The following is a 26,424-nucleotide window of genomic DNA, read 5'->3' as shown; positions in this document are numbered from 1 at the left end:
TCGGGTGTGAGCGGGGCCGGCGCTGTCAGCACGTGGGAACGGTGGTGGTGGGAGCGGGACTGCTGGCAGACAGAGGACTAGGGGCTGCAGCAGGAGGGACTGGGCAGGAGAGTGAAGGATGGGCCGAGACCCACCCCTGTGCCCACTACAGCTTCCTGGCCCACAGTTCCTTTCAAGGTGCACATATTTGTGCACTGGGCCCCTAGTTTTGAATAATGCTGTTATGAACATGGCTGTACTAATATTGTTTCAAGACCCTACTTTCAATTATTTTAGCTATATACCCAGAAATAGAATTGCTGAATCAAATGGTAATCCTACTTTTAATTTTTAAAATCATCATACTATTTCCACAGCTGCTGTGTCATTTTACATTCCTACCAAAAGTTCATAAGAGTTCCAATTTATTTAATCCTCACCAACACTTGTTTCCTGTTGCTGTTTTTTGTAGTTGTTGCTTGTTTCTAATAGTAACCACCATAAAGGGTATGAGGTGGTGAATTATTGAAGCTTTGATTTGCATTTTCCTAATGATCAATGATACTGAGTATATTTTCATGTGCTTATTGGTCATTTGTATATCTTCTTTGGAGCAATGTTTATTCAAGTCCTTTGTCCAGTTTTAAACTGATAAGAACAGATACTATACTTGATAGGCCAAAAGGCCGAGAAGTGATGTCCATTTTTGTTGTTGAGATTTAGGAGTTCTCTATATATTTGGATATTAATCCCTTATCGGATATATGATTTACAAATAATATTTCTCACTATGTGTACTGTCTTTTTCCTTTGTTGATATTGTCTTTGATATACAAAAAATTATTTTTTATAGTCTAATTTGTCTATATTTTTCTGTTGTTGCCTATGCCTTTGGTATCATATTAAGAAATCATTGTCGCCCTGGACGGCTTGGCTCAGTGGGTAGAGCATCGGCCTGCAGACTGAAGGGTCCCGGGTTTGATTCCGGCCAAGGGCACATGCCTGGGTTGTGGGCTCAGTCCCCGGTGGGGGGCGTGCAGGAGGCAGCCGATCAATGATTCTCTCTCATCATTGATGTTTCTATCTCTCTCTCCTTCTCCCTTCCTCTCTGAAATCAATAAAGAAATATATATTTTTTTAAAAAAGAAATCATTGTCAAATCCAATGTCATGAAGCTTTTGCCTAAGAAGGTCTCACATGAGATCTTTGATCCGTATTGAGTTAATTTTTTCATATGGTGGGTAGGTAAGGGTCCAACTTCATACTTAGGCTTAAGAAGCCTTGGTCTCAAGCACTGTCCTCATTTACATGATCAAAGCTAGGTCTCTGGTATGCTTTTGTGCCAACTATAAGGAAGAAAGATGAGAAAGTAAATCCAGGACAGCAATTCCTTTGAAGGATGTGAGGGGGGAAGTTGAACTCTTCACTTTTGCTCACAATTAGTGAGAACTTAGACACATGCCCACTCTAGCTGCCAGGGAGGCTGGAAAACGTAGCTTCTGACTGGCATTCTATGTACCGATCTACAATGGTTTATTATGAAAGGAGAGAATGTGTCTTAGTGAGCAGCTGGAAGCCTTTGGGGTTCCTGTTATATGCTAGGCACAGTGCTGGTAGGAGGAGACAATCCTCTTCAACAAGGCAGTCCATGCACTCAAAAGGCTGGTCTATAAGTTACTTCCTACTCATGCAATGATTAAATAATGGGGCCTAAGTGTGGTTGGTCCCTCAAACTAGAGTGTCTTAGATATGCAAGTCTCTCATCTTTTAAAAATGGTATTAATGTCTATGGACATTCACATTCTAATAAGGCCACCAATGACATCGCTCTGGAGTGAGGATTGGCATATTCTTGCCTATGGAACAAATCAAGCCCATTGCCTATATTTGTAAATAAAGTTTTGTTGGAACACAGCCACGCCCAGTTCTTTTCATATAGCCTATGGCCGCTCTCGCACTACAGCAATTTAGTACTTTTAACAGTTTGTATGGCCCACAAGGATGACAATATTTACTAGCTAGACCTCTTCATAGGGAAAGTTGGCCAAGCCCTTCTCTGGAGTGAGGTTCACAAACCATTCTTGGTGGTAGGTACTTAGTAAAGGTCTTTCAGGTGGTCTAAGATAATCCAAAACACCCAAAGTTAGGCACTCCCATCACCAAGGGAGAAGAAAGAAGTGGGGTTAGGAAACTGTTTCTTCTAGGAATTGAATGCTAATTTAAATTTTATCCTGTTGCCAAGCACTATGCTAGACATTTAGATATATAATCCTATTTAACTTTCTCAAGACTCCACAATGTAGGAATCATGGCTCAGCTTTGCTCTAAACAAAACAATATAGTTGATGTGTACATTTTGACTAGAGGGTCAAGGTAACCTCTATTCTAGACCCAACTTTTTAATTTATTAGCAGTTTGACATCTGGCAATTCATTATTCCTCTGTGTGGCTCCATTTCTTCCCTTTCAGAACATGAGAATAATATACCTGCTCCTCCTGTCTTACAGGGTTGTTGTGAGTAAAGTGAGAGAAGTTATGTGAACAAATTCAGTGAACTAATAGCAGGTAGCTGATGCTGCTGATACCCTAAAATATAGTGTCTTATAATAAGAACCAATTATTTTGCTTATGACTTTGTGTGTTGGCCAAACTATGTGGTCTGGGCTAGCTTAGTTGATCATTGCTAGGTTCACTCATGCATCCATGATATGGCAAGTTGGGTAAGTGAATGGGTGATCCAGGATGGCCTCAATCACTTATCTGATGGTTGTCAAGCCTTAGGTCTGGATAACAGGGATGACTGGGTCATATTTATCTGATCATCCAGGAGGCCAGCTTGGACTTCTTCGTGTGGCAGTCTCAGGGTTCCAAGAGAAGACACGCTCCAATGTACACATGCTTTTCAAGTCCCTGCTTGTGCCACAATTCCTGACATGCTACTGGCTGAGCATGAATCAGGTGGTAGGGCATTCAGAGTTTCCTCGTAAGGAAGCACAGAAGGATGGATCCAGGGGAAGAGGAAAATGTGCAGCTATTTTTGCAATCTATCAGATTATAGCCAACCAGGGCAGTAGTGTCAGGTGTTCTAGCATTCAGTGGCCAACATCAAGATGGGAGCTGCAGTGTCTGTGCCCAATGGCAGGGCAGTAGAGTCTTTGCTGGAGCCATCCCACACTCTATTCTGGGTGTTATTCTCAGCTGAGTGGTTCTTTGAAACTTAACTAGCTGGCCTTCCCAAAGAGTCTGTGAGGCACCCAATAGCCTTTAATAAATTCTTTTTTGTTGTTTGTTTAGACTAGCTTCCAACCTCAGAATCCTGACACTGAGAGTTTTCTAAGGCTGGAGCTCTGTAGCTTTAAATACCCATGCTGAAGAAGGCACACTTTTTTGGGTTTTGTTTTTGTGGGTTTTTTTATTTTATATTTTTGGGGCTTGTTTTTTTTTTTTTTTTTTTGGCAAATAAATGTTTAGTTCACCTACCTCTATGTACGTATTTATATAACCCAGTTAGGTTTTAATACACAGACACTGGACTATCCAACTATCAAAGCAGAAGGTTTGAGAAAAGAAGGAAAGCAAACTCCATTTCTTTCCACTTAGGAAAACAAGCACTTAAATTTTGTGTGAAAAATCTAAGCTCTCTAGCTCCACTCAGCGTCCTGTTGAACTTATGTGGCACCATATTCATTTGTAAGAGAATGAAATGAAAGTTGCTCACTGTAGTAGCTTCACTGTACAAGCTTATTCTTTGGCCAATTTTCAATGGATATGTCATTTAAAAAATATTTTCAAACTAAAAACAGTAGAGAATAGTGGCCAGGAGTATGGGCTGTGAAGTTAGATAGGCCTGGATTTGAATCATGCTGCAGCTCTATACTTCCTCTGTGACCCTGGGGCTGTTACTCAGCTTTTCAGAGCCTCCTGTGTAAGATGAGAATAATAAAAGGGTCCATCTCATAGTCATACTGTGAGGATTTAACAAAAATGTAAGACCTGGCTTCATCTGCCATTGGAGAATGACCCTTGGGAGTAATTTATTAAACCTGATGATACATTTTTAAATCAAGATTTTAAGTATAGTACTTTTGCCTGACTTCAGCAGTCATAAAAATAGCCATCGTCATTTTCCTTTTTTGTGATGCTAGTCACGTTATTTCCAGAAGTGGAGCATTTAGAAATACACTGAGTGGCCAGATTATTATGACCAGCTGACGTTTGTGGGCAAATTAGCTATAATTTCACGCTGAAGTTGCTAGAGGGCCAGATCATTATAAACGTCTGAATAGCACAACATACCTAAGTATCGTTGCTGATCAAGTTCATCCTATCATGTTGATGGCGTATCCCAATGGAGATGGCTTCTTCCAACAAGACAGTGCGCCATGCCATGGTGCTCGTATTGTGCAGGAGTGGTTTCAAGAACATGAGGGAGACTTTACCTTGCTTAGGTGGCCCCCACAATCACCAGATCTCAATCCAATTGAGCATTTGTGGGATGAAGTTAAAAGAGCCATCAGGCAGCTGGTTCCACAACCTCACAGAACTGGACAGTGCTATGTATGCATCAGGCATGGTATCAGATTCCTTGCATCACCTTTCAACATCTCGTGGAGTCAATGCCAAGAAGAATCGCCACAGTATTGAAGGCAAAAGGTGGCCCAACGAAGTACTGATCGGGTGATCGTAATAATCTGGCCGGTCATAATAATCTGGCCACTCAGTGTATAGAAGTCTTCCTCTAAATCTCTCTCTCTTTTTCTTTTTATTATTGTGGTGGAAAACGTACATTAACTTTATCATCTTAACCATTTTTAAGTGTACAGTTAAATAGTGTTAAGTATATTTACATTGTCATGAAATAGATCTCTGGAACCTTTTCAGCTTGCAAAACTGAAACTCTATACCCATTAAACACTAATTCTCCCTTCCCCCAGCACTTGACAACCATCTTCCTAATTTCTGCTTTTATGATTATGACTAATTTAGAGACTTCATATAAGTGGAATCATGCAATATTTGTCCTTTTGTGACTGGGTTATTTCACTTAGTGACATGCCCTTGAGGTTAACCCATGTTGTAGTAGGTGCCAGGATTTCCTTCTTTGTTAAGGCTGAATAATATTCCATTGTATGGATATGCCACAGTTTCTTTATCCATCCGTCAGTGAACATTTCAGGTGCTTCCATCTGTGACTATTGTTTATAATACTACAATAGATGGGTGAGTAATCATCTCTTTAAGACTCTGGTTTGAATTCTTTTGAATATATGCTTAGAAGTTGGATGGCTGGATCATACAGTAATTTTATTTTTAATTTTTTGAGGAAACTATTCTCTTTACCATAATGGCAGCACCATTTTACATCCCCACCCATAGTCACAAGGGTTCTAATTTCTCTGTATCCTTGTCAACACTTGTTATTTTACATTCTTTTGGTAGTGGCCATTCTAATGGGTGTGTGTTGACAAGGTATCTCATTGACTTACATGTGTATTATAATTAGTGATGTTGAGTATCTTTTTATATGCTTGTTAGCCATTTGTGTATCTTCTTTTGAGAATTGTCTATTCAAGACCTTTGCCCATTTTTAATTAGGTTGTTGCTGTTGCTGTTTAGTTGTAAAAGTTCCTTATATATTTGGATATAACTTCTTAGCATTTTTATTATTTGCAAATACTTTCTCCCACTCCATAAGTTGGCTGCCTTTTCATTTTGCCGTTTCCTTTATTGCACAGAGTTTGATACAGTTCCATTTGTTTATTTTTGCTTTTGTCACCTGTGCCTTGTGTGTCATATCTAAGAAATCATTGCCAAATCCAATGCCCTGAAGCTTTCCCCCTATGTTTTCTTCTAGGAGTTTTATGTACTTTTACGTCTTATTGTTAGATTTCTAATCCATTTGAGTTAATTTTTATATATGCTGTAAAGTAAGGGTCCAACTTCTTTTATATGTGGATATCCAGTTTTCCCAGCACCATTTGTTGAAGAGACTTCCCTTTTCCCATTGTGTAGTCTTGGCACCTTTGTCAATCATTTGGCCATATATGCAAGGGTTTATTTCTGGGCTCTCTATTCTGTTCCATTTGCCTATGTATCTGTTTTTATGCCAGTCACACATGGTCATGATCACTGTTGCTTTGTAGTATATTTTGAAATCAAGACCTGTGAGGCCCTCAACTTTGCTATGCTTTTTCAAGATTGTTTTGGCTATTCAGGGTCACTTGAAATTCACTTTTAGGATTTTTTTTTCTATTTGCAACGACTGCAGTATTTTACTCTTTTTTATGTTAAAGTAAACGAGACGAATTTCCTTTCGTTGCTATTGTCAGTGTATAGAAACACTTTTGATTTTTCTGTGTTAATTTTGTATCTGAAACTTTGAAATCATCTCTTAATTTTAAGAGTTTTTGTAGAATCTTTAGGATTTTCTACATATAAGATCATGCAATCTGTGACCAAAAATAATTTTACTTCTTCCTTTCTAATTTGGATGACTTTTCTTTTTTGGTATCAGAATAATGCTGGCCTAATAAAAGGAGTTTGGAAGTATTCCCTCATCTTCAATTTTTGGAAGAATTTAAGAAGGATTGGTATTAATTCTGCCTTAAATGCTTGGTAGAATTCTCCAGCGAAGCCATCTGGTCCTATACTGTTATTGGGAGGCTTTTGATTACTGTGTTATTCTCCTTACTACTTATAGGCCTGTTTGGATTTGTTTAATTCTTATGATTCAGTGTTGGTAAGTTGTATGTTTTTAGGAATGTATCCATTTTTTCTAGGTTGTCCAATTTGTTGGCATATAATTATTAATAGTAGTCTTACAATTCTTTTATTTCTGTGGTATCAGTAGTAATGTTCCCTCTTTCATTTCTAGATATGAGTCTCATCCCTTCTCTTTTCCTTAGTCTAGCTAAAGGGATTGCCAATTTTTTTATCTTTTAAGAAAAAACTCTTGATTTTGTTTTATTTTACATTTTCTATTTCATTTATCTCTACCTTAATCTTTATTATTTCCTTCTCTGCCAACCTTTTTGTTTAGTTTGCTCTTTTCTAGTTTCTTGAGATGTTGTTAGGTTGATCTGAGATATTTTAAACATAAGCATTTGATACTATAAACGTTCTTCTTAGTACTGCTTTCACTATATCCTATATGTTTTGGTACATTGTGTTTTCATTTTATCTCCAAATATTTTATGCATTCCCTTGTGATTTCATCTTTGGATCATTGTTTAAGAGTGAATTATTTACTTCCACGTTTTAGTGGATTTCCGTGTTTTCTTTTATTTATAGTTTTATTCCACATGGTCAAAGAAGATATTTTATATGATTTTAACCTTAAGATCATTAAGGTTTGGTTTGTAGTTTAACATGTCTTGGAATGTACCATGTGCAGTTGAGAAGAATGTGTATTCACTCTGTTAGGTCCAGTTGGTCCAATTGTGTTGTTCAAGTCCTGTTTTCTTATTGACCTTCTGGTTGTTCTATCCATAATTGAAGGGGAGTCATTAACGTTTCCTACTCTTTTTAAAAAAATATGTTTTTATTGATTTTAGAGAGAGAAACATCGATGTGAGAGAGGACATCAAGCCTGCAACTCGGGTATGTTCCCCAACCGGGAATCGAGCCAGAGACCTTTTGGTGAAAAGGACGGTGCTCAACCGAGCCACATGGGCCAGGGCTAAAGTCTCCTACTCTTACTGTGTTGCTGTCCATTTCTCTCTTTAGTTCTCATAATTCATATATTTGGGAGCTAATCTCTCTTTAAATATGATAGGATTTGCAATTCTCATAGGGGTTATGTTTTACAATAGTGGAATGTAAATATTGCCTCAGGGAGATTGTATGCTCAAATGGCTGACGATCTTCAGTGGCAATGAGGGCTTGGGCCACTGGACCACTCTACTGCTTAAGAGGCCTTTCATATCTTCCATACCTCTCTCCATGACCCAATGTGGCTTCTGTGTACTCCTCCAACCCTATTTCATAATACTTCACTGCTCATTACTGTGCTCAAGCTACCTGACTGTAGCTGTTATGATTCTTAACCACCCTTTTCTGCTTCAGCACATGTGTTTATACATTCATGTGCATTCATGTACACACAGACACAAATTACATTATTCAAGGTTTAGTATATATGAAAAATTTTCAAAGATTTCCATAATCTTCCTGATCTTTGGTGGCTTTTCATCATATAAAATGGCTTTACAGACTTTAAAATATTTTTTGTTAGGAAAGTATATTGGTCAACAAGTATAAGATATATAAGTTTGTTAGCCTGATTGATATATTACAATATTTGGACAAATAGTATGTGTCTCTCCATTGAAATCTTATACTGAGCCTCACAGATGTTCAAGATAGGCCTTGAGGGAAGTTATAAGAACAGAATTATTATAGCAGAACATTGAAAGTATCTATTTTTTTCTTTGAAACATTATGTTCTATACAAATGATGAAACAGTACTTATCCAAGATTGTTTGAAGCCTATGAAACATGGAGAAATACTTATGAAGAATACAAAATGGAATGCAAATTTAGAATATATCTATGTGAAAAATGCACATAGAAATAAATGAAATAGTCCACAGGGTGGTAGGATTAAGGAATCTTCTCTACTCATTTTCAAATTTCAAAATATTTGTACTGCTACGTTTAGCTCTATGATTTGAATAAAAAGCAAGAATACAACTCACTAAGTACCTATTTCCACACCAGTATAGCCATTGCTAATGGAGAAATGTTCTAGCTGACAGGCGGCTCGGCCTCATTGGCAACAGATTTCCTTCTCTGCTTCATAGTGGGAGGATAGCCACAGAGCACAGTACAGATTAAGATCAAATATCTGGACAAGAAATATTTTAAAGAATAAGTCTGTAAAAATGGACAGTTTAGCACTACAGAGAGGTAAATTTGTGAACTTCTGTAGAGTAACTGCATGACATTGCCAGCTTCATGAATTCAATTCTCCTGCCACTGAAGAGGAGACAAGGGAACAAGCGAGATCCAGCATCGGTAAGTCACAGGGCTCTGGGGGAGCCTGAGTCCCAGGAGGTGAGCGGATATTTGGGAGACAATGAAAAGAGGGCAAGGCAGGGCGGGTGCTGGAGGGGAGGACGAGTGCTAAGGCAGAGCCTTGATAGGGTGCTCGTGTCTCTGAAAGTCTGCATGAAGTTCTGTGTGGTCCCCCTGACAAATCTTAGAGAGCAAAAGTGGAGGCAGGAAGATCAACTGGAAGATGGTTGAAATCTTTAAACAGGGAAAAGATAAGGGTCTGAGTGGTGAAGATAAAGAGATGAATTTAAAAGGTCTGAGGAGAGAGAATCAACAGGACTCATCAGAAGTCAAGGCTAACAGCCAGACAAGTCTCTAGAAACCAACAAGGACTTGGGATTAGTTTATATTTTAGATTTAATACTATCTGCTTTATTCCTAGGTTACAATCCCATGGGGATCATGATAATTTATATTTACATTTTATGTTTATATAAGCTGATCTCTGTAGTTACATAATTAAAGAAGAAAATCCCATGATCAATTCCAAGCCCTTTTAGATATGACCTTTTGTACATAGATGTAAGTTTGCAGTCAAATCCAGGGGCATTTATGAATAAATAGTGACCTCCAGTGTTTGGGTGCAGAAATAAAGATTATAAAATACCAACACTCCTGGGAGAGTACTTGGAATTCCAACTACAAATAACATTCCCTACACTTCAATTCAGAACCCTGGGGTGCTTCAGCAATAAAAATACTGTCTGGCTAACTGTTGGCCTATGGCTGCCTGGACAACTCCTAATGAATATTCTACAGAACATGTGTCAGAACGGATTAAGTGGCCTCAATCATGGGCGAGTAGCTATGAGACGGCCTTTGCCCTCTTTGCTCTAAGGTCGAGGTTCAACTACTCCAAAGAAATGAAGTGAGGGTAGATTTATTGCAATAAATTTGACTAATACAAATTCCAGCTCTGTCTGATTCCACCTAAGTCAACATTACATTAAATTAAGTTTTCTCTCCAGTAGATTCCAGGCAGTGTGGTTAGAAGACAGTCCCTTTTGAATAGCTGTGTGGCTAGAGCAAGTTCATGAGAAATTCTTGTAAATTCTCTGCAGCATAATAACTCCTTCAAGTGGAGTTGTTTCATCGTGAGGAAGTAACCATCTCACATCTTGGCCGATAGTCGCTGCAGTTGCTGTCAGGGGGCATCTATTTTCTGCAGACGGGAAACTAGGTGCTGGCTCTTTGGAGACATGCTTCTGTCCCATTCTATGCGAAATTAAAAAAAAATAAAACACGTGGCTTTGCAGAGAAGTAAAGAACAGGGTGAGCAATGAAGTTGTCTTGAAAGGATAGAGCTTACTTCATGAAAACAGCATCTTTTTCATGAACCTTGTTTTTAAAGTGAGAAGAGACTTAGTGGCAAGCACAACATAAAAGGCAAATCTTTAATGCCAACAGAATTCATTTGACTTGTTTTGGGCAATGAGAAGCAATTAACCCTCAGCATTCTTAGTACAAGGATGCGTGGAGGAGCAGTAGGAACCATGGATTCAAGTTGTGCTATGACACAGAGCAGAGTGACACAGGGAAGCTTCCGAGGTGGTTGCTTCAGGGACCTGAAATTCAAGGAAACAGAGACCCAGAAATTAAGTAGAGTTTAGGAGCCAAATCATGGCATTAAGAAGGGATACGATCGTGGGCTGCCTGTGCCCTGGTCATTGATAGTGCAGGAACTGCGAAAGCATTTCCCCGTGTTTGGAGGGTCCACCCATGTCCCTTTCAAACCCTGGTGCTTTCGGACATGTATAAAAAAAAAAAAAGAAGAAGAAGGAATATGAGCCTACAACACAATTTGCTCAACCAAAAGGCAATGGCAATCACAATCTTGCTCCTGATTTGTTGTATCCACAGACAAGCTTACTGTTGTCTGTAGCCCCAAACATAGTAGAAATAAAGAGTATACAACTGATCTCTTGACAATACAGATTTAAAAGTTTTTTCAGCCCTCGCCGGTGTGGCTAAGTGATTAGAGCAGGGGTCCTCAAACTTTTTAAACAGGGGGCCAGTTCACTGTCCCTCAGATCGTTGGAGGGCTGGACTATAGTTTAAAAAAAACTATGAACAAATTCCTATGCACACTGCACATATCTTATTTTGAAGTAAAAAAACAAAACGGGAACAAATACAATATTTGTATTTGCATGTGGCCCGCGGGCCGTAGTTTGAGGACTCCTGGATTAGAGTGTCAGCCACACACCAAAGGGTTGTGGGTTCAATTCCTGGTCAAGGGCACGTACCTGGGTTGCATGTTCGATCCCCGGCCTCGTCCCTGGGGTACTTGTGGGAGACAACCAATTGATGTCTCTCTCTCACATTAATGTTTCTCTCTTTCTTTCTCTCCCACACTCCCTCCCTCCCTTCCATTCGCTCTAAAATATCAATGGAAGAATATCCTTGGGTGAGAATTAACAAAAATAAATATTTTTCCTAACCTGACAAGGCCTAAGATTTCAAAAAGAATAAAAAGTACAAAAACCAGTCACCTTTATCCAGACGTTGCATACAAGACAAGTTTTAGTGATTGTACTTAAAGTTTGTTTTAGTCAATTTTTTTCTTCCTGTCATTATTTTTCTTGATTTTATTTTTAAAACTTTCAAACTTAGAGAAAAACTGGGCGAATAGTACAATAAATACCTAATTAAGTTTCAAATGTTGAAGCACAAATCCCCAATGCAATGGAATTCGGAGGTGCGCCTTTGGGAGGTAATTAGGTGTAGATGAGGTCAATGAGGTTGGATCCCCTATGATGAGAATAGTGCTCTTATAAGAGAAAGACCGGAGTCCCCTCTTTCTCCACCATGTGGGAATACAGCAATAAGTCTACCTGAAAACCAGAAGAGGGTCCTCATAGGCACTGAGTCTGCCAGCACCTTGATCTTGAACTTGCCAGCCTCCAGAACTGTGAGAAATAAATGTTGAATACCACCTATTCTGTGGTATTTTTTTTATATCTGCCTGAGCAGACTAAGACAAATGTTCTATAATCCATTATCACAATTTTTTTTCTTTAGTCTCAAATTCTCCCAAATTTGGCACTTGAAGCCAATTTTTGAGTCCCATCAGTCTTTGGGCATTCTCTTCTTTTCTGACTCAAGATGTTCCAAACTCACCTTACACTTTATTTACCTCAAACATGGAATCAACCAACATTTTTGGTTCTGTGGAAAAGTATTTAGAAAGCAAGACCAAGGGAACTAGGTATGCTCATTATTACTAGGTTAGTGCTTCTAGGACTAGAGGATGAAGCCAGATCTGGGAGAGGGGAAGGGAGGGGTAATATTGTGATGAAAGAGGAAAATACATACACCTACACACACATTCACACAAATATCTCCAGTTCAAAACCAATAAACAGGGTTCTTTAACTTCTTTCATTTTGTATCTCCCTTCTTCCATAGTGAGTAACCTGATTTACAATAACATCAACAAATATGCTCATTTTTAAACCTACAAAATTTTTCCAGGGTTACTTATTTAAATCAGTCTCAGAAACATTTTCATCTTTAAAGCTGAATTTAGCATCAGTCACCAAATCACCCCACAGTGTTCTGCCAAAGTCACACATAATAGACTAACAGCAAGCAGAGATAATTAACTATACACAAGTCAAGACTCAAACTGGACAACTAAGCAAGGGCTGCCTTTGGTTACTCTAGAGAACCAAAAAGGACAGAGTTCAGAACAGATGACTGAAGGCTTCCATTTCCACTTGTCAAAGATTATGTAAGCCATTTTCCTTTTCCAAATTTATCCTGTGTGATGTTTGGCAGTTGTTCCAAAATAATCCAATAGGGTGGGAGAAAGAGTGAGGAAACAGCCTATCTTTAAAATATTGTCAAAGGAATTTACATTATTTTTGGCAACTTAAGGTTCTAGTGTCTTAAAGACTAAACTGTAATAGCTAGATTATCCTGCAATAAATAAAAGATTTTACCAACTGTGGAATAGAAAGAGTGACTTTAATCCTGCCTATCATTTTGCCAAATAACTCTGTCATTTCAGAGAGATTGGATAATTAAAATATTCTTATATTTTGTATGTTTCCCATTCCCCTTGGGATCAGTGGTTTAAATTCCCCTCATAGTCCAATGTGAAAACCCTCAAGTCACAGCATAATGAGGTATCTGCCACAGCCAGATTTGCTGAGGCAAGGCCTGATTTAATACAACAAATGGTGTTATACAAAGGAGCCCAAAACTTGCAAAATCCAATTATGCAAAACACAAAAACAGGAAACATGATCAAGATCTGCAGCAATTTTTGTGTATTTCTGAGGGAAGAACATAAGAAAGCTTTTCTAGTAAGAGGGAAGTTGAACTTTGAAAACAGACATCACTTTTAAAGCATAAGAATGAATTAAAAATGTCTAGAAGACAAACATTGATGTGCATGAGTAGAAATTGCATTTTCATAAATTTGTCATAATCCAAGGTGAGAAATAATCTGCAAAAGAATCTAATCTAGTTGACAAATATCAAGCTATATTACAAAGCCACTGTCCTGAAAACTGCCAGGTACTAGCACAAGAACAGACATACAATATAGACCAATGGAACAGAACGGAGAACCCAGAAATTGACCCAAGCCATTATGCTCAATTAATATTTGACAAAGGAAGCAAGCGCATACAATGGAGTCAAGACAGTCTCTTCAATAAATGGTGTTGGGAAAATTAGACAGATACATGCAAAAAAAATGAAACTAGACCATCAACTTACACCATACACAAAAATAAACTCAAAATGGATACGGACTTAAACATAAGATGGGAAACCATAAAAATCTTAGAGGAATCCACAGGCAGCAAAATATCAGACATATGTTGTAGCAATATCTTTACCAATACAGCTCCTAAGACAATGGAAACTAAGGAGAAAATGAATAAATGGGACTACATCAAAATAAAAAGCTTTTGCACAGCAAAAGAAACCACCAACAAACAACATGAAAGCCCACTGCATGGGAGAACATATTTGCCAATGTTATCTCCAATAGGGTTTAATCTACAAAATTTACAGGGAACTCATACAACTTAACAAAAGGAAGGTAAACAATCCAATCAAAAAATGGGCAAAGGACCTAAATAAACACTTTAAAAGAGGACACACAGAAGGCCAAAAGATACATTAAAACATGCTCAAAGTCACTAATCATCTGAGAGATACAAATCAAAATGACAATGAGGTGCTATCTCACACCTATCAGAATGGCTATCCTCAACAAAGGACAAGTGCTGGGAAGGATGTGGAAAAAAAGGAACCCTCGTGCACTGCTGGTGGAAATGCAGATTGGTACAGCCACTGTGGAAGACAGTATGGAGTTTCCTCAGAAAACTAAAAATGGAACTCCCATTTGACCCAGTAATTCCACTTCTAGGAATATATCCCAAGAAACCAGAAACACCAATCAGAAAGGATATATGCACCCCTATGTTCATAGCAGCACAATTTACAATAGCCAAGATTTGGAAACAGCCTAAGTGCCCATCAGCAGATGAGTGGATTAAAAAACTGTGGTACATCTACCCAAAGGAATACTACGCTGCTATAAAAAAGAAGGAACTCTTACCATTCACAACAGCATGGATGGTCCTGGAGAGCATTAGGTTAAGCAAAACAAGCCTATCAGAGAAAGATAAATATCACATGATCTCACTCATTTGTGGAATATAATGAACAGCATAAACTGATGAACAAAAATAGAGCCATAGACAGAGAAGCATCAAACAGATCGTCAAACCTCAGAGGGAAGGCAGGAGAGAGGGTGGGATAAGAGATCAACCAAAGGTCTTGTATGCATGCATATAAGCATAACCAATGGACACAGACACTAGTGGGGTGAGGGCATGTGCTGGGGGGTGGGAGTGGCCGGGGAGAGGTCAATGGGGGAAAAAGGAGACATATGTAATACTTTAATCAATAAAGAATAAGTAAAATAAAAAGAATCTGGTTGAGTTTGGCAATAACCAGTTCACATAAAGAAATCTTCCTTGGACATCTTATCAAGGAAAAATATGTGACATAATGACCAGGATGCTTTGCTAATTCCATGCTCAAGTTAAATGATGCAAGAACCTCCACTGTCTGAAGCAGCACTTCTCTTGTAGAAAAATTATCAGTGTACTGGGTGGGATACAGTACTCAGCTGAGATACTTATAAGTTAGAACTCTAGGAGTAGCATCTTGCTACTTACTGCCCTCATCTTACCACACTGGGACAATCATTCCAGCCTGGGCAGAGGAGACACATATACCTGGTAACAGGGCAAGCCCAACCTGTGGAAAACAGTATGGATAGAATGGGCTGCCCTCTCCAAGGACCAAATTTCTAGGCAAGCTGTCTGCCATTTATTTAAAATAAAATTAAAAAGCCCCATATTGTTGGTCCCAGCTTGACATAGAACAGAAGAATGCCAAATTAGGATGGTTAGGCAACCTTTAAAATTCCTACATCAGAGGGGGGTCAATGGAGGAGGGGGAAAGGACATCTGTAACACTTTAAACAATAAAGATAATTAAAAAAATCCTATATAATAAAAGGCTAATTTGAAAATCGACCAAATGGTGGAACAACCAGTTGCTATGATGCACACTGACCACCAGGGGGCAGATGCTCAATGCAGGAGCTGCCCTCTGGTGGTCAGTGTGTTCCCACAGGGGGAGCACCATTTAGCCAGAAGCTGGGCTCACTGCTGGTGAGCACAGCAGTGGTGGCGGGAGCCTCTCTTGCCTCCACAGCAGCACTAAGGATGTCTAACTGCTGGCTTAGGCCCACTCCCCTGAGTGCTGCCAGACTGCGAGAGGGTGCAGGCCAGGCTAAGGGACCCTCCCCTCCCCCACCGCCCCCAGCCAAGTGCATTAATTTTGCTCACTGGGCCTCTAGTTTAATTATAAAAAAATTCCTACATCAAAAACTATACCTTGCTAGCATGTAAAGAAAACAGGCTTTCTGGTTATCTAAGGTTGAAGTGCTGGAGTTGTTAAAAATAATTTTACATGTTTTCATGAATGTTTCTTCATTTATTTCAGCCAAGATCTTAAAAACAATAAAACCAAATTGTATCAGAAAGCATCCAAAAATGATCCCTACCTGAGGAAGTCTGCAAGATTCCAAAGTGACTGGGTGTGAGTGTAGCTCTGTATGCAGAAACATATCACATTGCGGGTGGGGTCCCTTGAAGTCGACATCTAGATTCAGGACAAGGCAAGAATCCAACTCTAGGATCTTGAGCTGCATTAAGACATGGTCACCCCTTAGGCTGGAAAATTCAGAGACCAATTCGAGAGATGAAGCTGTTCAAAATGGTCTGAGATGCAGCCTCAAAACAGATTTTGTAATTGTAGGAATATCTGGTAGTTGGTGGTTGACTCCGATCTCTAAATTCTAACGAGTGTCATTTGGTTAAGCAATTGGACTAAAAAGAAGGATTACAGTAGAGAAGCCAGTGGCTGGTCAGAAATGTAAAGCATCCACATTCTAGATTCTTATGCATCACAGACGTGGCCAGCAGTGAACAAACCAGGTTCATCTCTTTTTTCCAGCCACCTCATCAGCCAATGCTCTGTGAATCTTGACATAAGGATTAAAGAGAGATCAAGCAGTGGCAAGGGTTTTAGAATTAGTTTTCTTCTAATGCCAGTTTTATTATAACATGGATACAATGAGCTAATCCACCAATGGAAAGTCATAAAAAATGGTAAATATCTATAACATCTATTACAGCTACAAATTTTTACATGAATTTATCATTGAAATATATGTTCCTTAAAGAAATGACTTACATAACTATAGTATTTAAAAATATACTATGGAAAACAGTATCATTAAGATTGATAAGCAATCAATTCTATTCATGGCCAACCCTGGCTACTCTTAGCCCTCAGCAGATGAACAATAAATGTATGTGACAAACTCCAAGATATAATTTTCCTTGCTCATGTGAATAAAATTACATCACTGTGTTATTCATCCTGACACCAACCTTCAATTTATAGAGAATTAGAGTGTCTATGTGTTGAAAAAAAGGTGCAACTCTGAGTGTTACGGAAAATATGAGCAGAAGACTTCAGTTCAGAGGCCTTTATCTAATATTTTATGAATCACATAGAGATACTTGGAGATATCATTTTTGGTCACAGAACTTTATTTTAAAACCAATTTAAGTACCCAAGGATTAAAGTTCAAGAAACAAAAATAAGAGAACACAAACAGCTATAGTTGTTTATGTGCTGCTAATTCTAACTGCCAAAGAGGAATTCCACCACATGTCAAAGGAGTCTCTGGACTAGAGACAGGGCAAAGGGCCTGCTGTTTATTGCTGGCTGTTGTGGAGGAACCCATCTGTGGCTTTCCCATTTAATGGGCCTCTCATCTTACCTATTAAAACATCCCTTTTCCTAGAGGAAAAGACTAATAATAAATACTTAAGTATAGTTATCTAATATAGTCTCCTATCATCCCAGAAAGTCTTAGTAAATATAAAAGTGAACTACTTACTGCAGTAATTAGTACCTGTCAGTGGTGACTTCATAATGATTTGTTGAATGATGAATACCTTAAACTCTACCTCCATTATCACTCTACTATCTAAGAAACTTATGACTGCTGAGTAATTTAACTCAAAACAGGGCCAGCAGGAGAGCTAACCTATAAGATTTATGACATAAGCACTCAGGCACCCTAAAGTCTTTATCTGGGCCAACATAAGTTACCTAGTTACTGATACAAACTTTACCCCACAGCCTAGCTCTGGAAAAATCAGGAAAAGGGAGAGAGAGGAGAGGGAGAGATCAGCACCTATAACACACTGCATGCCACTCCTTTTTGTAGCTATTCCTAGCCAACACTTGGAAAAAACTTTATTTTGCAGCTTTTTTCACTTTTCCTTGATCATCTACTTTCTTAATGGCTGCTTGGATAGCCTCTTGGTCACCCAGGAACTGGTGAGGCCCAACAGCATGCAGGTTCTCATCTAGTTCCAGGAGAATGGGGACGCCAGTGGGAAGAGTAATGTTGATAATGTCTTCATCTGAGATACCTGCAGATTAAGAGAGGAAGGAACAAGGCATTAAAGGCAACCCTGGAGGTGGTTCTGTTTAAATCTAGTTCAATAGATTAGAAAGTGGTTGGTTTTCCAACACTGAGTGAACTGGAATGCTCGGGCTAAATCCAGTTAAGAGGAACACTTTCTAGCTACTTGGGAAGCCCAATGAGGAGGAATCAGGACAGGATTATAAGTCATGCCTTGTAAATCGGCCTCATTCTCCAACTGTCCCTTATCACCCCAACTGACAGGAGAGGAAGGTATGTGTGATGGACAAATTACCTTCAGTTGGTTTTTACATAAACTAAATTACATGTACTTCAACTTTGACCAGAAGAGTTGGAGTTGGATTAAGGCTACAGTAGTAGCAGTGGTAGTGATAGTATTTTTATTATTATGACTACTTTTAACAAAAACAGCTAACATGTACGAGGTACATTCTACATGTCAAGTACTCTTCTAAACACTTTACATGTATTAACTCATTTAATCATTGCTGCAATCCTATGAGGTTACAAGTTATTATTTTTCCATGTAACAAGTTTTGGCACAGAGAGGTTAAGCAAACAACTGACGATCACTCAGACATAAGTAGCAGAGCCTGATTCAAACCCAGGCATCTGTAACTACTGTACCAAGTAATGCCTTCAAGTTTTTCTGAGTTCAAAATGGGCAAAGAGAAGGAAGGAGAAAAGAGACAGAGTTAAGCAAATTAAAAGATAACTGAAACTATTCAAATTATCTATTTTAAAAACATACTTTTGTTACATAGACTTCTACATTTTAACCAAATGTTTCTGTTCTATATTAATAGAAAGTACTGAGGTGGAGCAAGTTCCGAGGAAGAGTATGAAGGGTTGTCTTTACTTGGGAGGTGATGGCAGAAAAAAGTTATTATCAGTTAGTTCTCAATGTACTTTGTCATTTTAATTAACCAATGGTCGTAGCAATAGCACCAGCCAAAAGTCACAGAACCATTGCACTGGATCTCAACCACTAGGGTTGTTCTTTATTAGAATTTCATTCTAGGCCCAGAAGAGCTACCTAAGAACTCTAGTACACAAACTGTACATACTCAAACAGCTATGAAACCATGGACAGTACACTAGTATACTGCCCATCTCCTCTTCTGCCAGTCCCCCTCAATATACTAAACTCTTTAACTTTAGGCAAGTGAATTTCTGGGCCTCCACATTCCCTCTGTCAAGTTAAAAAAGTAATACACACTCTTCCTTTGCCGTTACCAAGGATGTGGAGTAGTAGAAATGGAATTAGGAACATGAAAAAGTGTAGCACAGTGTTTCATCATCCCTATTAGGAATTCTCTTCTAGGTGGAAGATTTAAAGGGTAGACTACTAAAAACACTCCTTTGCCCTGCCAAGTCCCTGTCCCCACACTGTATATAACCGTACAAAAGATTACTATCCCAAACTAAAGCTGCAAGGAACAAATCAGTTCAGACCAGACAGCCAGCTGAGTAGTGGGAGGATTCTGAGAGCCCTCTAGTTCCGTCAGGTCAGATATGTCAGCTGGATGCACAACAGCTGCTACAGGTATCCCCTGGAGACAGCAGAGCAGAATTCACCAGCACGAGGTTTAGAGCCAGGTGACCACTGAGGCTTTAGAACCCAGAAGTTCTCAACCCCATCCTCTGAAGGTCCCTAGGCCTAACTCACTCAACAGCCAGTAACTGAGGGCCTACTATACCAGTATATAGGCAGAGTACTTGTGACCATGCCCAGGATTTGACCTCTAGTGAACTATTTCTTCATTTATAAAAGGAGGGAGGATAGCCTCTTCTAGCACCAAAGTTCCTCTAGTTTATTCTGAATGGTTAAGAAAAGCAAAGGCACTTTAGAGGGAGGCATGAGAAACATTGGGACACTGACTAGTGTTTACATTCATCTATCATGCAAGGACCATGTTTTATCTGTACCCAGAGTATGTAAGCATATTTCTCATTGAATTGGAGAGAAAGATGGATTTTAAAGATTTCTTCAATTAATCTAAATTTTCACTGCAAAAAAATTTGTTAGGAGACAACAGTTTAGTAAAAATGATCATGTTTGACTAATATTTTCCAGGAGAAATAGAAATTATGAGCATACACATCTATCAGCACCTCAGATTCACTGCTTATAGATCGTGGGCCTTGACAACATTACCGACCATTAACCTTTACAAGTCATTTTTGGATCTAGGACTTTATTTTAAAACTAGAGGCCTGGTGCATGACATTTGTACACTGGTGGTGGTGGTGGGGGGTGTCCCTCAGCCTGGCCTGCGTCCTTTCGCAGTCTGGGAGCCCTCGGAGGATGTCCGACTGATGGCTTAGGCCTGCAGTTGGACAGCCTTAGCACTGCCGTGGAGTTGGGCCACTGCGCTCACCAGCCATCAGCCCGGCTTGTGGCTGAGTGGTGCTCCTCCTGTGGGAATGCACACACTGACTACCAGGGGGCATCTCCTGTGTTGAGCGTCTGTCCCCTGGTGATCAGTGTGCATCATAGCGACCAGTCATTCTGCGGCTCCGTCAATTTGCATATTACCCTTTTATTATATAGGATTATTATATAGGATGACTAAGCTCCCACTTTTATTCAACATTGTACTGGAGGTTTTAGCCAGGGCAACTACACAAGAAAAGGAAATAAAAGGCATCCAGATTGAAAAGAAAGAGATAAACTATCTCTATTTTCAGATGACACAATCCCACTAAAAAAAATAACTGAATCAATAAATGAGTTCAGCATGTTGCAAGAAATAAGATGAATATATAAAAATTATATTTCTATATAGTAGTGATGAGCAAATAAAAAATGAAATTAAAACAATTCCATTTACAATAGAAACAAAACAAATAACATACATAGGAATAAATTTAACCAAAGAAGTACAAAACTTTTACTCTGAAAACTATAAAACATTGTTTTCCCCAAATTAACATACAGATTCAACAAAATCCCTATCAAAATTTCAGCTGACTTTTTTTTTTTGCAGAAATTGACAAAACTTCATGACCTTGAATTAGGCAAGTGTCATATGACACTAAAAACATAATGAAAAAAAACTAGATAAGCTGGGCATATAAAAATTGTGTTTGTGTTTCAAGCACACCATCAAAAAAGTGAAAAGATAATTCAGAATGGAAGAAAATCTTTGCAACTCATTTATCTGATGAGACTTATATCTAGAATATATACAGAACTATTACACTTCAATAATAAAAAGACAAATGGTCAAATTAAAAAATGGGCAAAAGATCTAAACAGACATATCTCTAAAAAAGATATAAAAATGGCTAGTAGGCACATGAAAACATGTTCAACATGATGAGCCATCAAGAAAATGCAAATCAACACCACAATGAGATACCACTTCATATCCGCTATAATTTTAAAAATGTCAGATTACAAGTAAGTGCTGGTGAGGATATAGAAAACTGGAATCCTAGTACACTGTAAAATTAAGCGTATAAAATGGACACTTTGGAAACGGTCTGGCAATTCCTCAAACAGTTAAGCATAGCATTACCATGTGACCTAGCAATTTCACTCTTAGGTATATACGCAAGAGAAATGAAAACAGGTCCACACAAAAACTTGTACAGGAAGCTTCACAGCAGCATTATTCATGGTATCCAAAAAGTGGAAACAGCTTAAGTGTCCATCAACTGATGCATGGATAAAACAAGTGCAATATATCCATACAGTGGAATATTATTTGGCAATAAAAAGGAATAACGTGCTAATAAGTGCTAAATACTGAGGAACCTTGAAATGTTATGCTAAGTGAAAGAAGTCACAAAAGACTACATATTGTATGATTCTATTTATGTGAAATGTACAGATTAGGCAAATTTATAAATAGATTAGTGGATGCCTAGGACTAGAGGGAATGAGGGGGCTGGTAAGTGACAACTAGGTGCAGGGTTTCTTTGGAGGGCAATGAAAATGTTCTAAAATCAACTGTGGTGATGGATGGACAACTCTGTGAATATACGGAAAGCCAATGAACTATATACTTTACACGAGTGAATTGTATAATATGTGAATTATATCTCAATAAGGCCGTTAAAAATGCTAAACAAATCCAGAGAAGTTATATAAAACTGCTCAAGTTGCAAAACTGTTACGGTAGTACAACTGAACCTGGTGGTGTGTTGTTGTTTTTTTAATTCCCAAATCCCAGGACTTCGATTCTGGTCATCTGACTCATCTATGGATATTTCCACCACAGCATGAGGAGAGAGGAGAATGTTTGTGTGCATGTGCTGCCCTTGTGAAAGGCTGGCTGCTAACGATGCAGGGAGCAGAGCAGAGCGGACTTTTTGGACACCTCTGTCAATCCACTATGGAGTCACAGCCAGCCATGACAGTTATATCAAGTACTATGTCAAGACTGAGGTACAAGGGTGTAATGGGGTTTATTCTCCTAATAAACCTGGCATTGTGGAAGGACTCCTCCTGGGGATGTTCCCTTGCTACAGTGTTCTCATATTTTCAATACTAGGAAAGGATGTGAACACATTTGTCCGGTCCTCTTGAAATAGCTCACACACTGCCATCATGATGAGGTTTGGGGGTTACAGTCCGTGACCTTAGAAAAGGGTCCTTGTTTAACAGTGGCCTCAGATCTAATCAGATCTAGCAGGTCCTCTCTTTAATAGCACCACTCTGAAGCGCATGCCTACACCTTAGGTGTGTGGGATCAAATCAAAGAACAACTACACAAAGGCCATGAGAACTATAATTTTTCACCTACAAAGGAAGGAGAGCTCAACAAAAATAGGAATGTTTCCAATAAAAAAAAGTTGACATTCCACTTTAATCACTACTCAAGCCATTCACACAGCAGACTAATTACTTGCAAATACTTAAAATACTTAGACTAGTTTAATAAGCAGTCAATGAGACAAATTTTGAATAGCAAATTAGGAAAAACCACAGTGAAGCCATTACTCATTGCTCAATTTTGGCATAAGTCACATTCTTTGTCCTAAGAAAGTTAAGCATGCAGAACTCCTAAGGCTAGACCAGGGGCGGGCAAACTTTTTGACTCGAGGGCCACAATGGGTTCTTAAACTGGACCGGAGGGCCGGAACAAAAGCATGGGTGTAGTGTTTGTGTGAGCTAATATAAATTCAAAGTAAACATCATTACATAAAAGGGTACGGTCTTTTTTTTTTTTTTTTTTTTAGTTTTATTCATTTCAAACGGGCCGTAGTTTGCCCACGGCTGGGCTAGAATAATGCATCTGCACTGGATTAAACCAAACTGAATCAATACTATATTATGTAATACCGTGCTACAAACTCATTAACTGGAACATCATATCACATCTTCTGATAACCGGTATAGATTTTTTTTATACAGCATCCAAGCATGTTCTGAAAGGAAACATCAGAGTTCTCATCCTGCATCAATGATTTTCTATCACCCCTCTGTAGCCACCCCATTTTAAACCCCCAACCATTGTCTTTAATTCTTTTTAAATTGATTTTAAATCGAACTGGGAATCAAACTTGCCACCTGCTGGTATATGAGACAATGGTTCAACCAACTGAGCAACACAGGCCAGGGCAACTGCCTTTTATTCTTTTTAAAAAAAATTCTTTATTGAGACATTTAAAAAAATATATATTTTATTGATATTTTTTACAGAGAGGAAAGGAGAGAGGAAGGGAGAGTGATAGAGAGTTAGAAACATCGATGAGCGAGAAACATAGACCAGCCGCCTCCTGTACACCCCCCACTGGGGATGTACCCGCAGCCAAGGTATATGCCCTTGACTGGAATCGAACCTGGGACCCTTCAGTACGCAGGCCGACACTCTATCCACTGAGCCATTTGTAATACCTTAACCAATAAAGAAATTTTAAAAAATTCTTTATTGTTAAAAGTAATACAATATGTCTCCTTGCCTTTAATTCTCAAATCTTCATGTAGGAGCTTTTAGGAGTTAACTGCAATCAAGTTAAATGATTGGGATATTTCAAGTAAGAATAAGAGTCTGGTGGTAGGTAAATCAAAGGGGAAACAACTCAAGACCAATATAAGGGTAAATTCAAACTTCATTTTCTGCATATAGGATTGACTTCAGAAAGTCACGTCTATACCTATAAGCCACCTCCCCAAATCACCGCAGCAGAAACAGGAACCACAGACAGTTAAGATCACTGTATCTATACTACACCACTCACACTTTGTTGGAGTGGCCGTGCATATGCTCACTTCTCCCACCAGGATTATAAGCTCCTTGGAGAGGAACCATGTTTTATCCAACCCTATATCACCCATGATCTTGGAATAGTACCTTACCCACTGAAACAATTTAGCAAATGTTCAACAGTAAGGACCACTATTATGTGTTGGCTGCTAGGATCCAGAAATTATACATATAACTGTATGTATTATATGTCTACCTTTAATATATAAATATAGGTTATAAGGAATAAAACATTAACTAAAAACTCTATTACATAAAGCCTACACATGAAAGCATTCTGAGGCCTTTCAGGAGTACAACATTGGCTAAGTTTTAGAAAGAGATCCAAGTGAAGACATAGTTCCTCAAAGTAAGGACTTTGTGTGTCTAATTATAGGTGCCGTACCCTTACACCAAGAACAATACCTGATTTAACAGACCCTCAGCACATAGCTGAAATGAAATGAATGAATCTGAACTCCTTGGGCTTTCAAATTAAATCTACTCTTTTATTGTTGAAGCCTTGATTAGAGATGGTCTTCTCTTTATTACTTTACCAGGAAAAAAAGAGAATTGAAAAAGTTGAACAAAAGACTGCTTGCATTTAGTGCTAATAAAGTAAACAATTCATATTAAATTTGTCTTCTATGTATTTTCTTTGGTTTTCTCCAAATTATTTGTTCAAAATCTTTGAGTATCAGGAAATAGGAGAAAAGATGTTGAGGGATTCAAATTTGTCATAGGACAAGAGGAAAACCTACTTCTAACATGCATATTTTGGGGGATTAGAAAAAGAGGAAAACAGTTTTGCCAAATCATTCAAGTATGAGGTCCCACCCATGCCTCACTTCCCTTTCCCAATCAAGCAAGTCATAATTCAAACCCCACTATGGGGTATTCATGATAAGTGTTCTGTATTCTTCTATTGCCAAAATAAGAGCTAACATAAGAGATTCTAAAAAAAAGAAGAAAAAATTCTGAATTTTATAGATGACCTACCTATGTTTAATGAAAATTCTTTAAGATTTGAATGCTATATATGTACAAGAGTGGCCGGGGAACAACTCGGAATGGGTTATTTGAATGCTAGAGGCCCAACGCACGAAATTTGTGCAAGAATAGGCCTTTTTTCCCCTGGCTGCTGGCACCGGCTTCCCTCTGGCACCCAGGACCTGGGCTTCCCTGGAAGCCCCAGCTTCGTCGGAAGGATGTCCAGTCTAATTAGCATATTATGCTTTTATTATTACTAGTATAGATTGTAACATGATGATAGGATAACAGCTTCTAATTTAGAATAAGGCAGAGAGAAGAATCCATTCTACATTTAATTTTATAGTTAAATAGCCTACAACTTTCAAGATTTCTATAAATAAATTATATTTATAAGAGAAAGTTTAACTATACCACGAAGCTAGTATTTGTTTCATAAAAGAGATGCCTGAATTTGCTGCTTCTGAAAATATCACATTAAAATGCCAAAGGTGACTTACTCGCCTGTCCCTGTCCCACAGTGAGTTCCAGCTGACCTTTCCTCCCTGATTCTCTAATTTCATCTGACCACTTCTGTGCCTTGTTATGTGTACAGCTGCACGCAATTCTTCAGGGACCAAGTATGTCTTTCATGAGTCTCTTGCATGCCACTCTTATTCCAAACTTGAGACTGCCTAGCCCTGTGCTTGAACCCAGACTAAACAATCCACTTCCGCTGGCAAGATGCAGACTGCATCCATTGCCTCAGTTCAGGACCTGGCCTTGCCTTCACTGTGGGCCAGCAGGAAACAAACAGGAAGTGACTATGCCAACCACAGAGAATGAAACACACGCCTGTCTGGAATGCTACAGAAGAGAATGCTTTTAGATACTGAGCCTGGTAGAGGAGTTTTCAGGGTGGTACTCTGGGAGGAGAGTGTCTGAACCAGTGAAAGGGGGCCCTGCTTTAATCTGAACTTGTCGGGATAGGTAATTATGCTGCTAAAAATCAGTAAAGCAGTCCCTTAAGGAGGAATTTTCTTACTATATAATATTTCATGTCTGCTCTAACTCTTCTTTCTTCTAAGTACTAAGAACTACTCTCAAGTTAAAAGTAAAGCAAATCCCCAAATTACATATAATTTAAGAGCAGAGATATTACA

General features: G+C 38.7%; 1 protein-coding gene, 1 non-coding gene and 1 pseudogene across 2 annotated transcripts in view; 1 reads left to right on the top strand and 2 right to left on the bottom strand.

Moving 5' to 3' along the window:
• Nucleotides 1–564: 564 nt before the first annotated feature.
• On the bottom strand, nucleotides 565–677 carry LOC132211644 (U2 spliceosomal RNA; annotated as a pseudogene).
• Nucleotides 678–10,652: 9,975 nt separating this feature from the next.
• On the top strand, nucleotides 10,653–10,785 carry LOC132211588 (small nucleolar RNA SNORA71). Its single transcript, XR_009447496.1, has one exon. It is a non-coding gene; the product is annotated as a small nucleolar RNA SNORA71 (small nucleolar RNA).
• Nucleotides 10,786–17,166: 6,381 nt separating this feature from the next.
• The window catches only part of BPGM (bisphosphoglycerate mutase), a 28,912-nt gene continuing 19,654 nt past the window's right edge, over nucleotides 17,167–26,424 (bottom strand). Inside the window, exon 3 of the mRNA XM_059711835.1 lies at nucleotides 17,167–18,081. Coding sequence (XP_059567818.1) covers nucleotides 17,903–18,081 — 179 coding nt within the window. The 3' untranslated portion in view covers nucleotides 17,167–17,902. The remainder of the gene's footprint in view (nucleotides 18,082–26,424) is intronic.

Source organism: Myotis daubentonii, chromosome 10, assembly GCF_963259705.1.
Source record: "Myotis daubentonii chromosome 10, mMyoDau2.1, whole genome shotgun sequence".
In the NCBI taxonomy this organism is placed as follows: Eukaryota; Metazoa; Chordata; class Mammalia; order Chiroptera; family Vespertilionidae; genus Myotis; species Myotis daubentonii.
The sequence above is the reverse complement of the archived record's forward strand: the minus strand, read 5'-3'. Positions and strand labels throughout refer to the sequence as shown.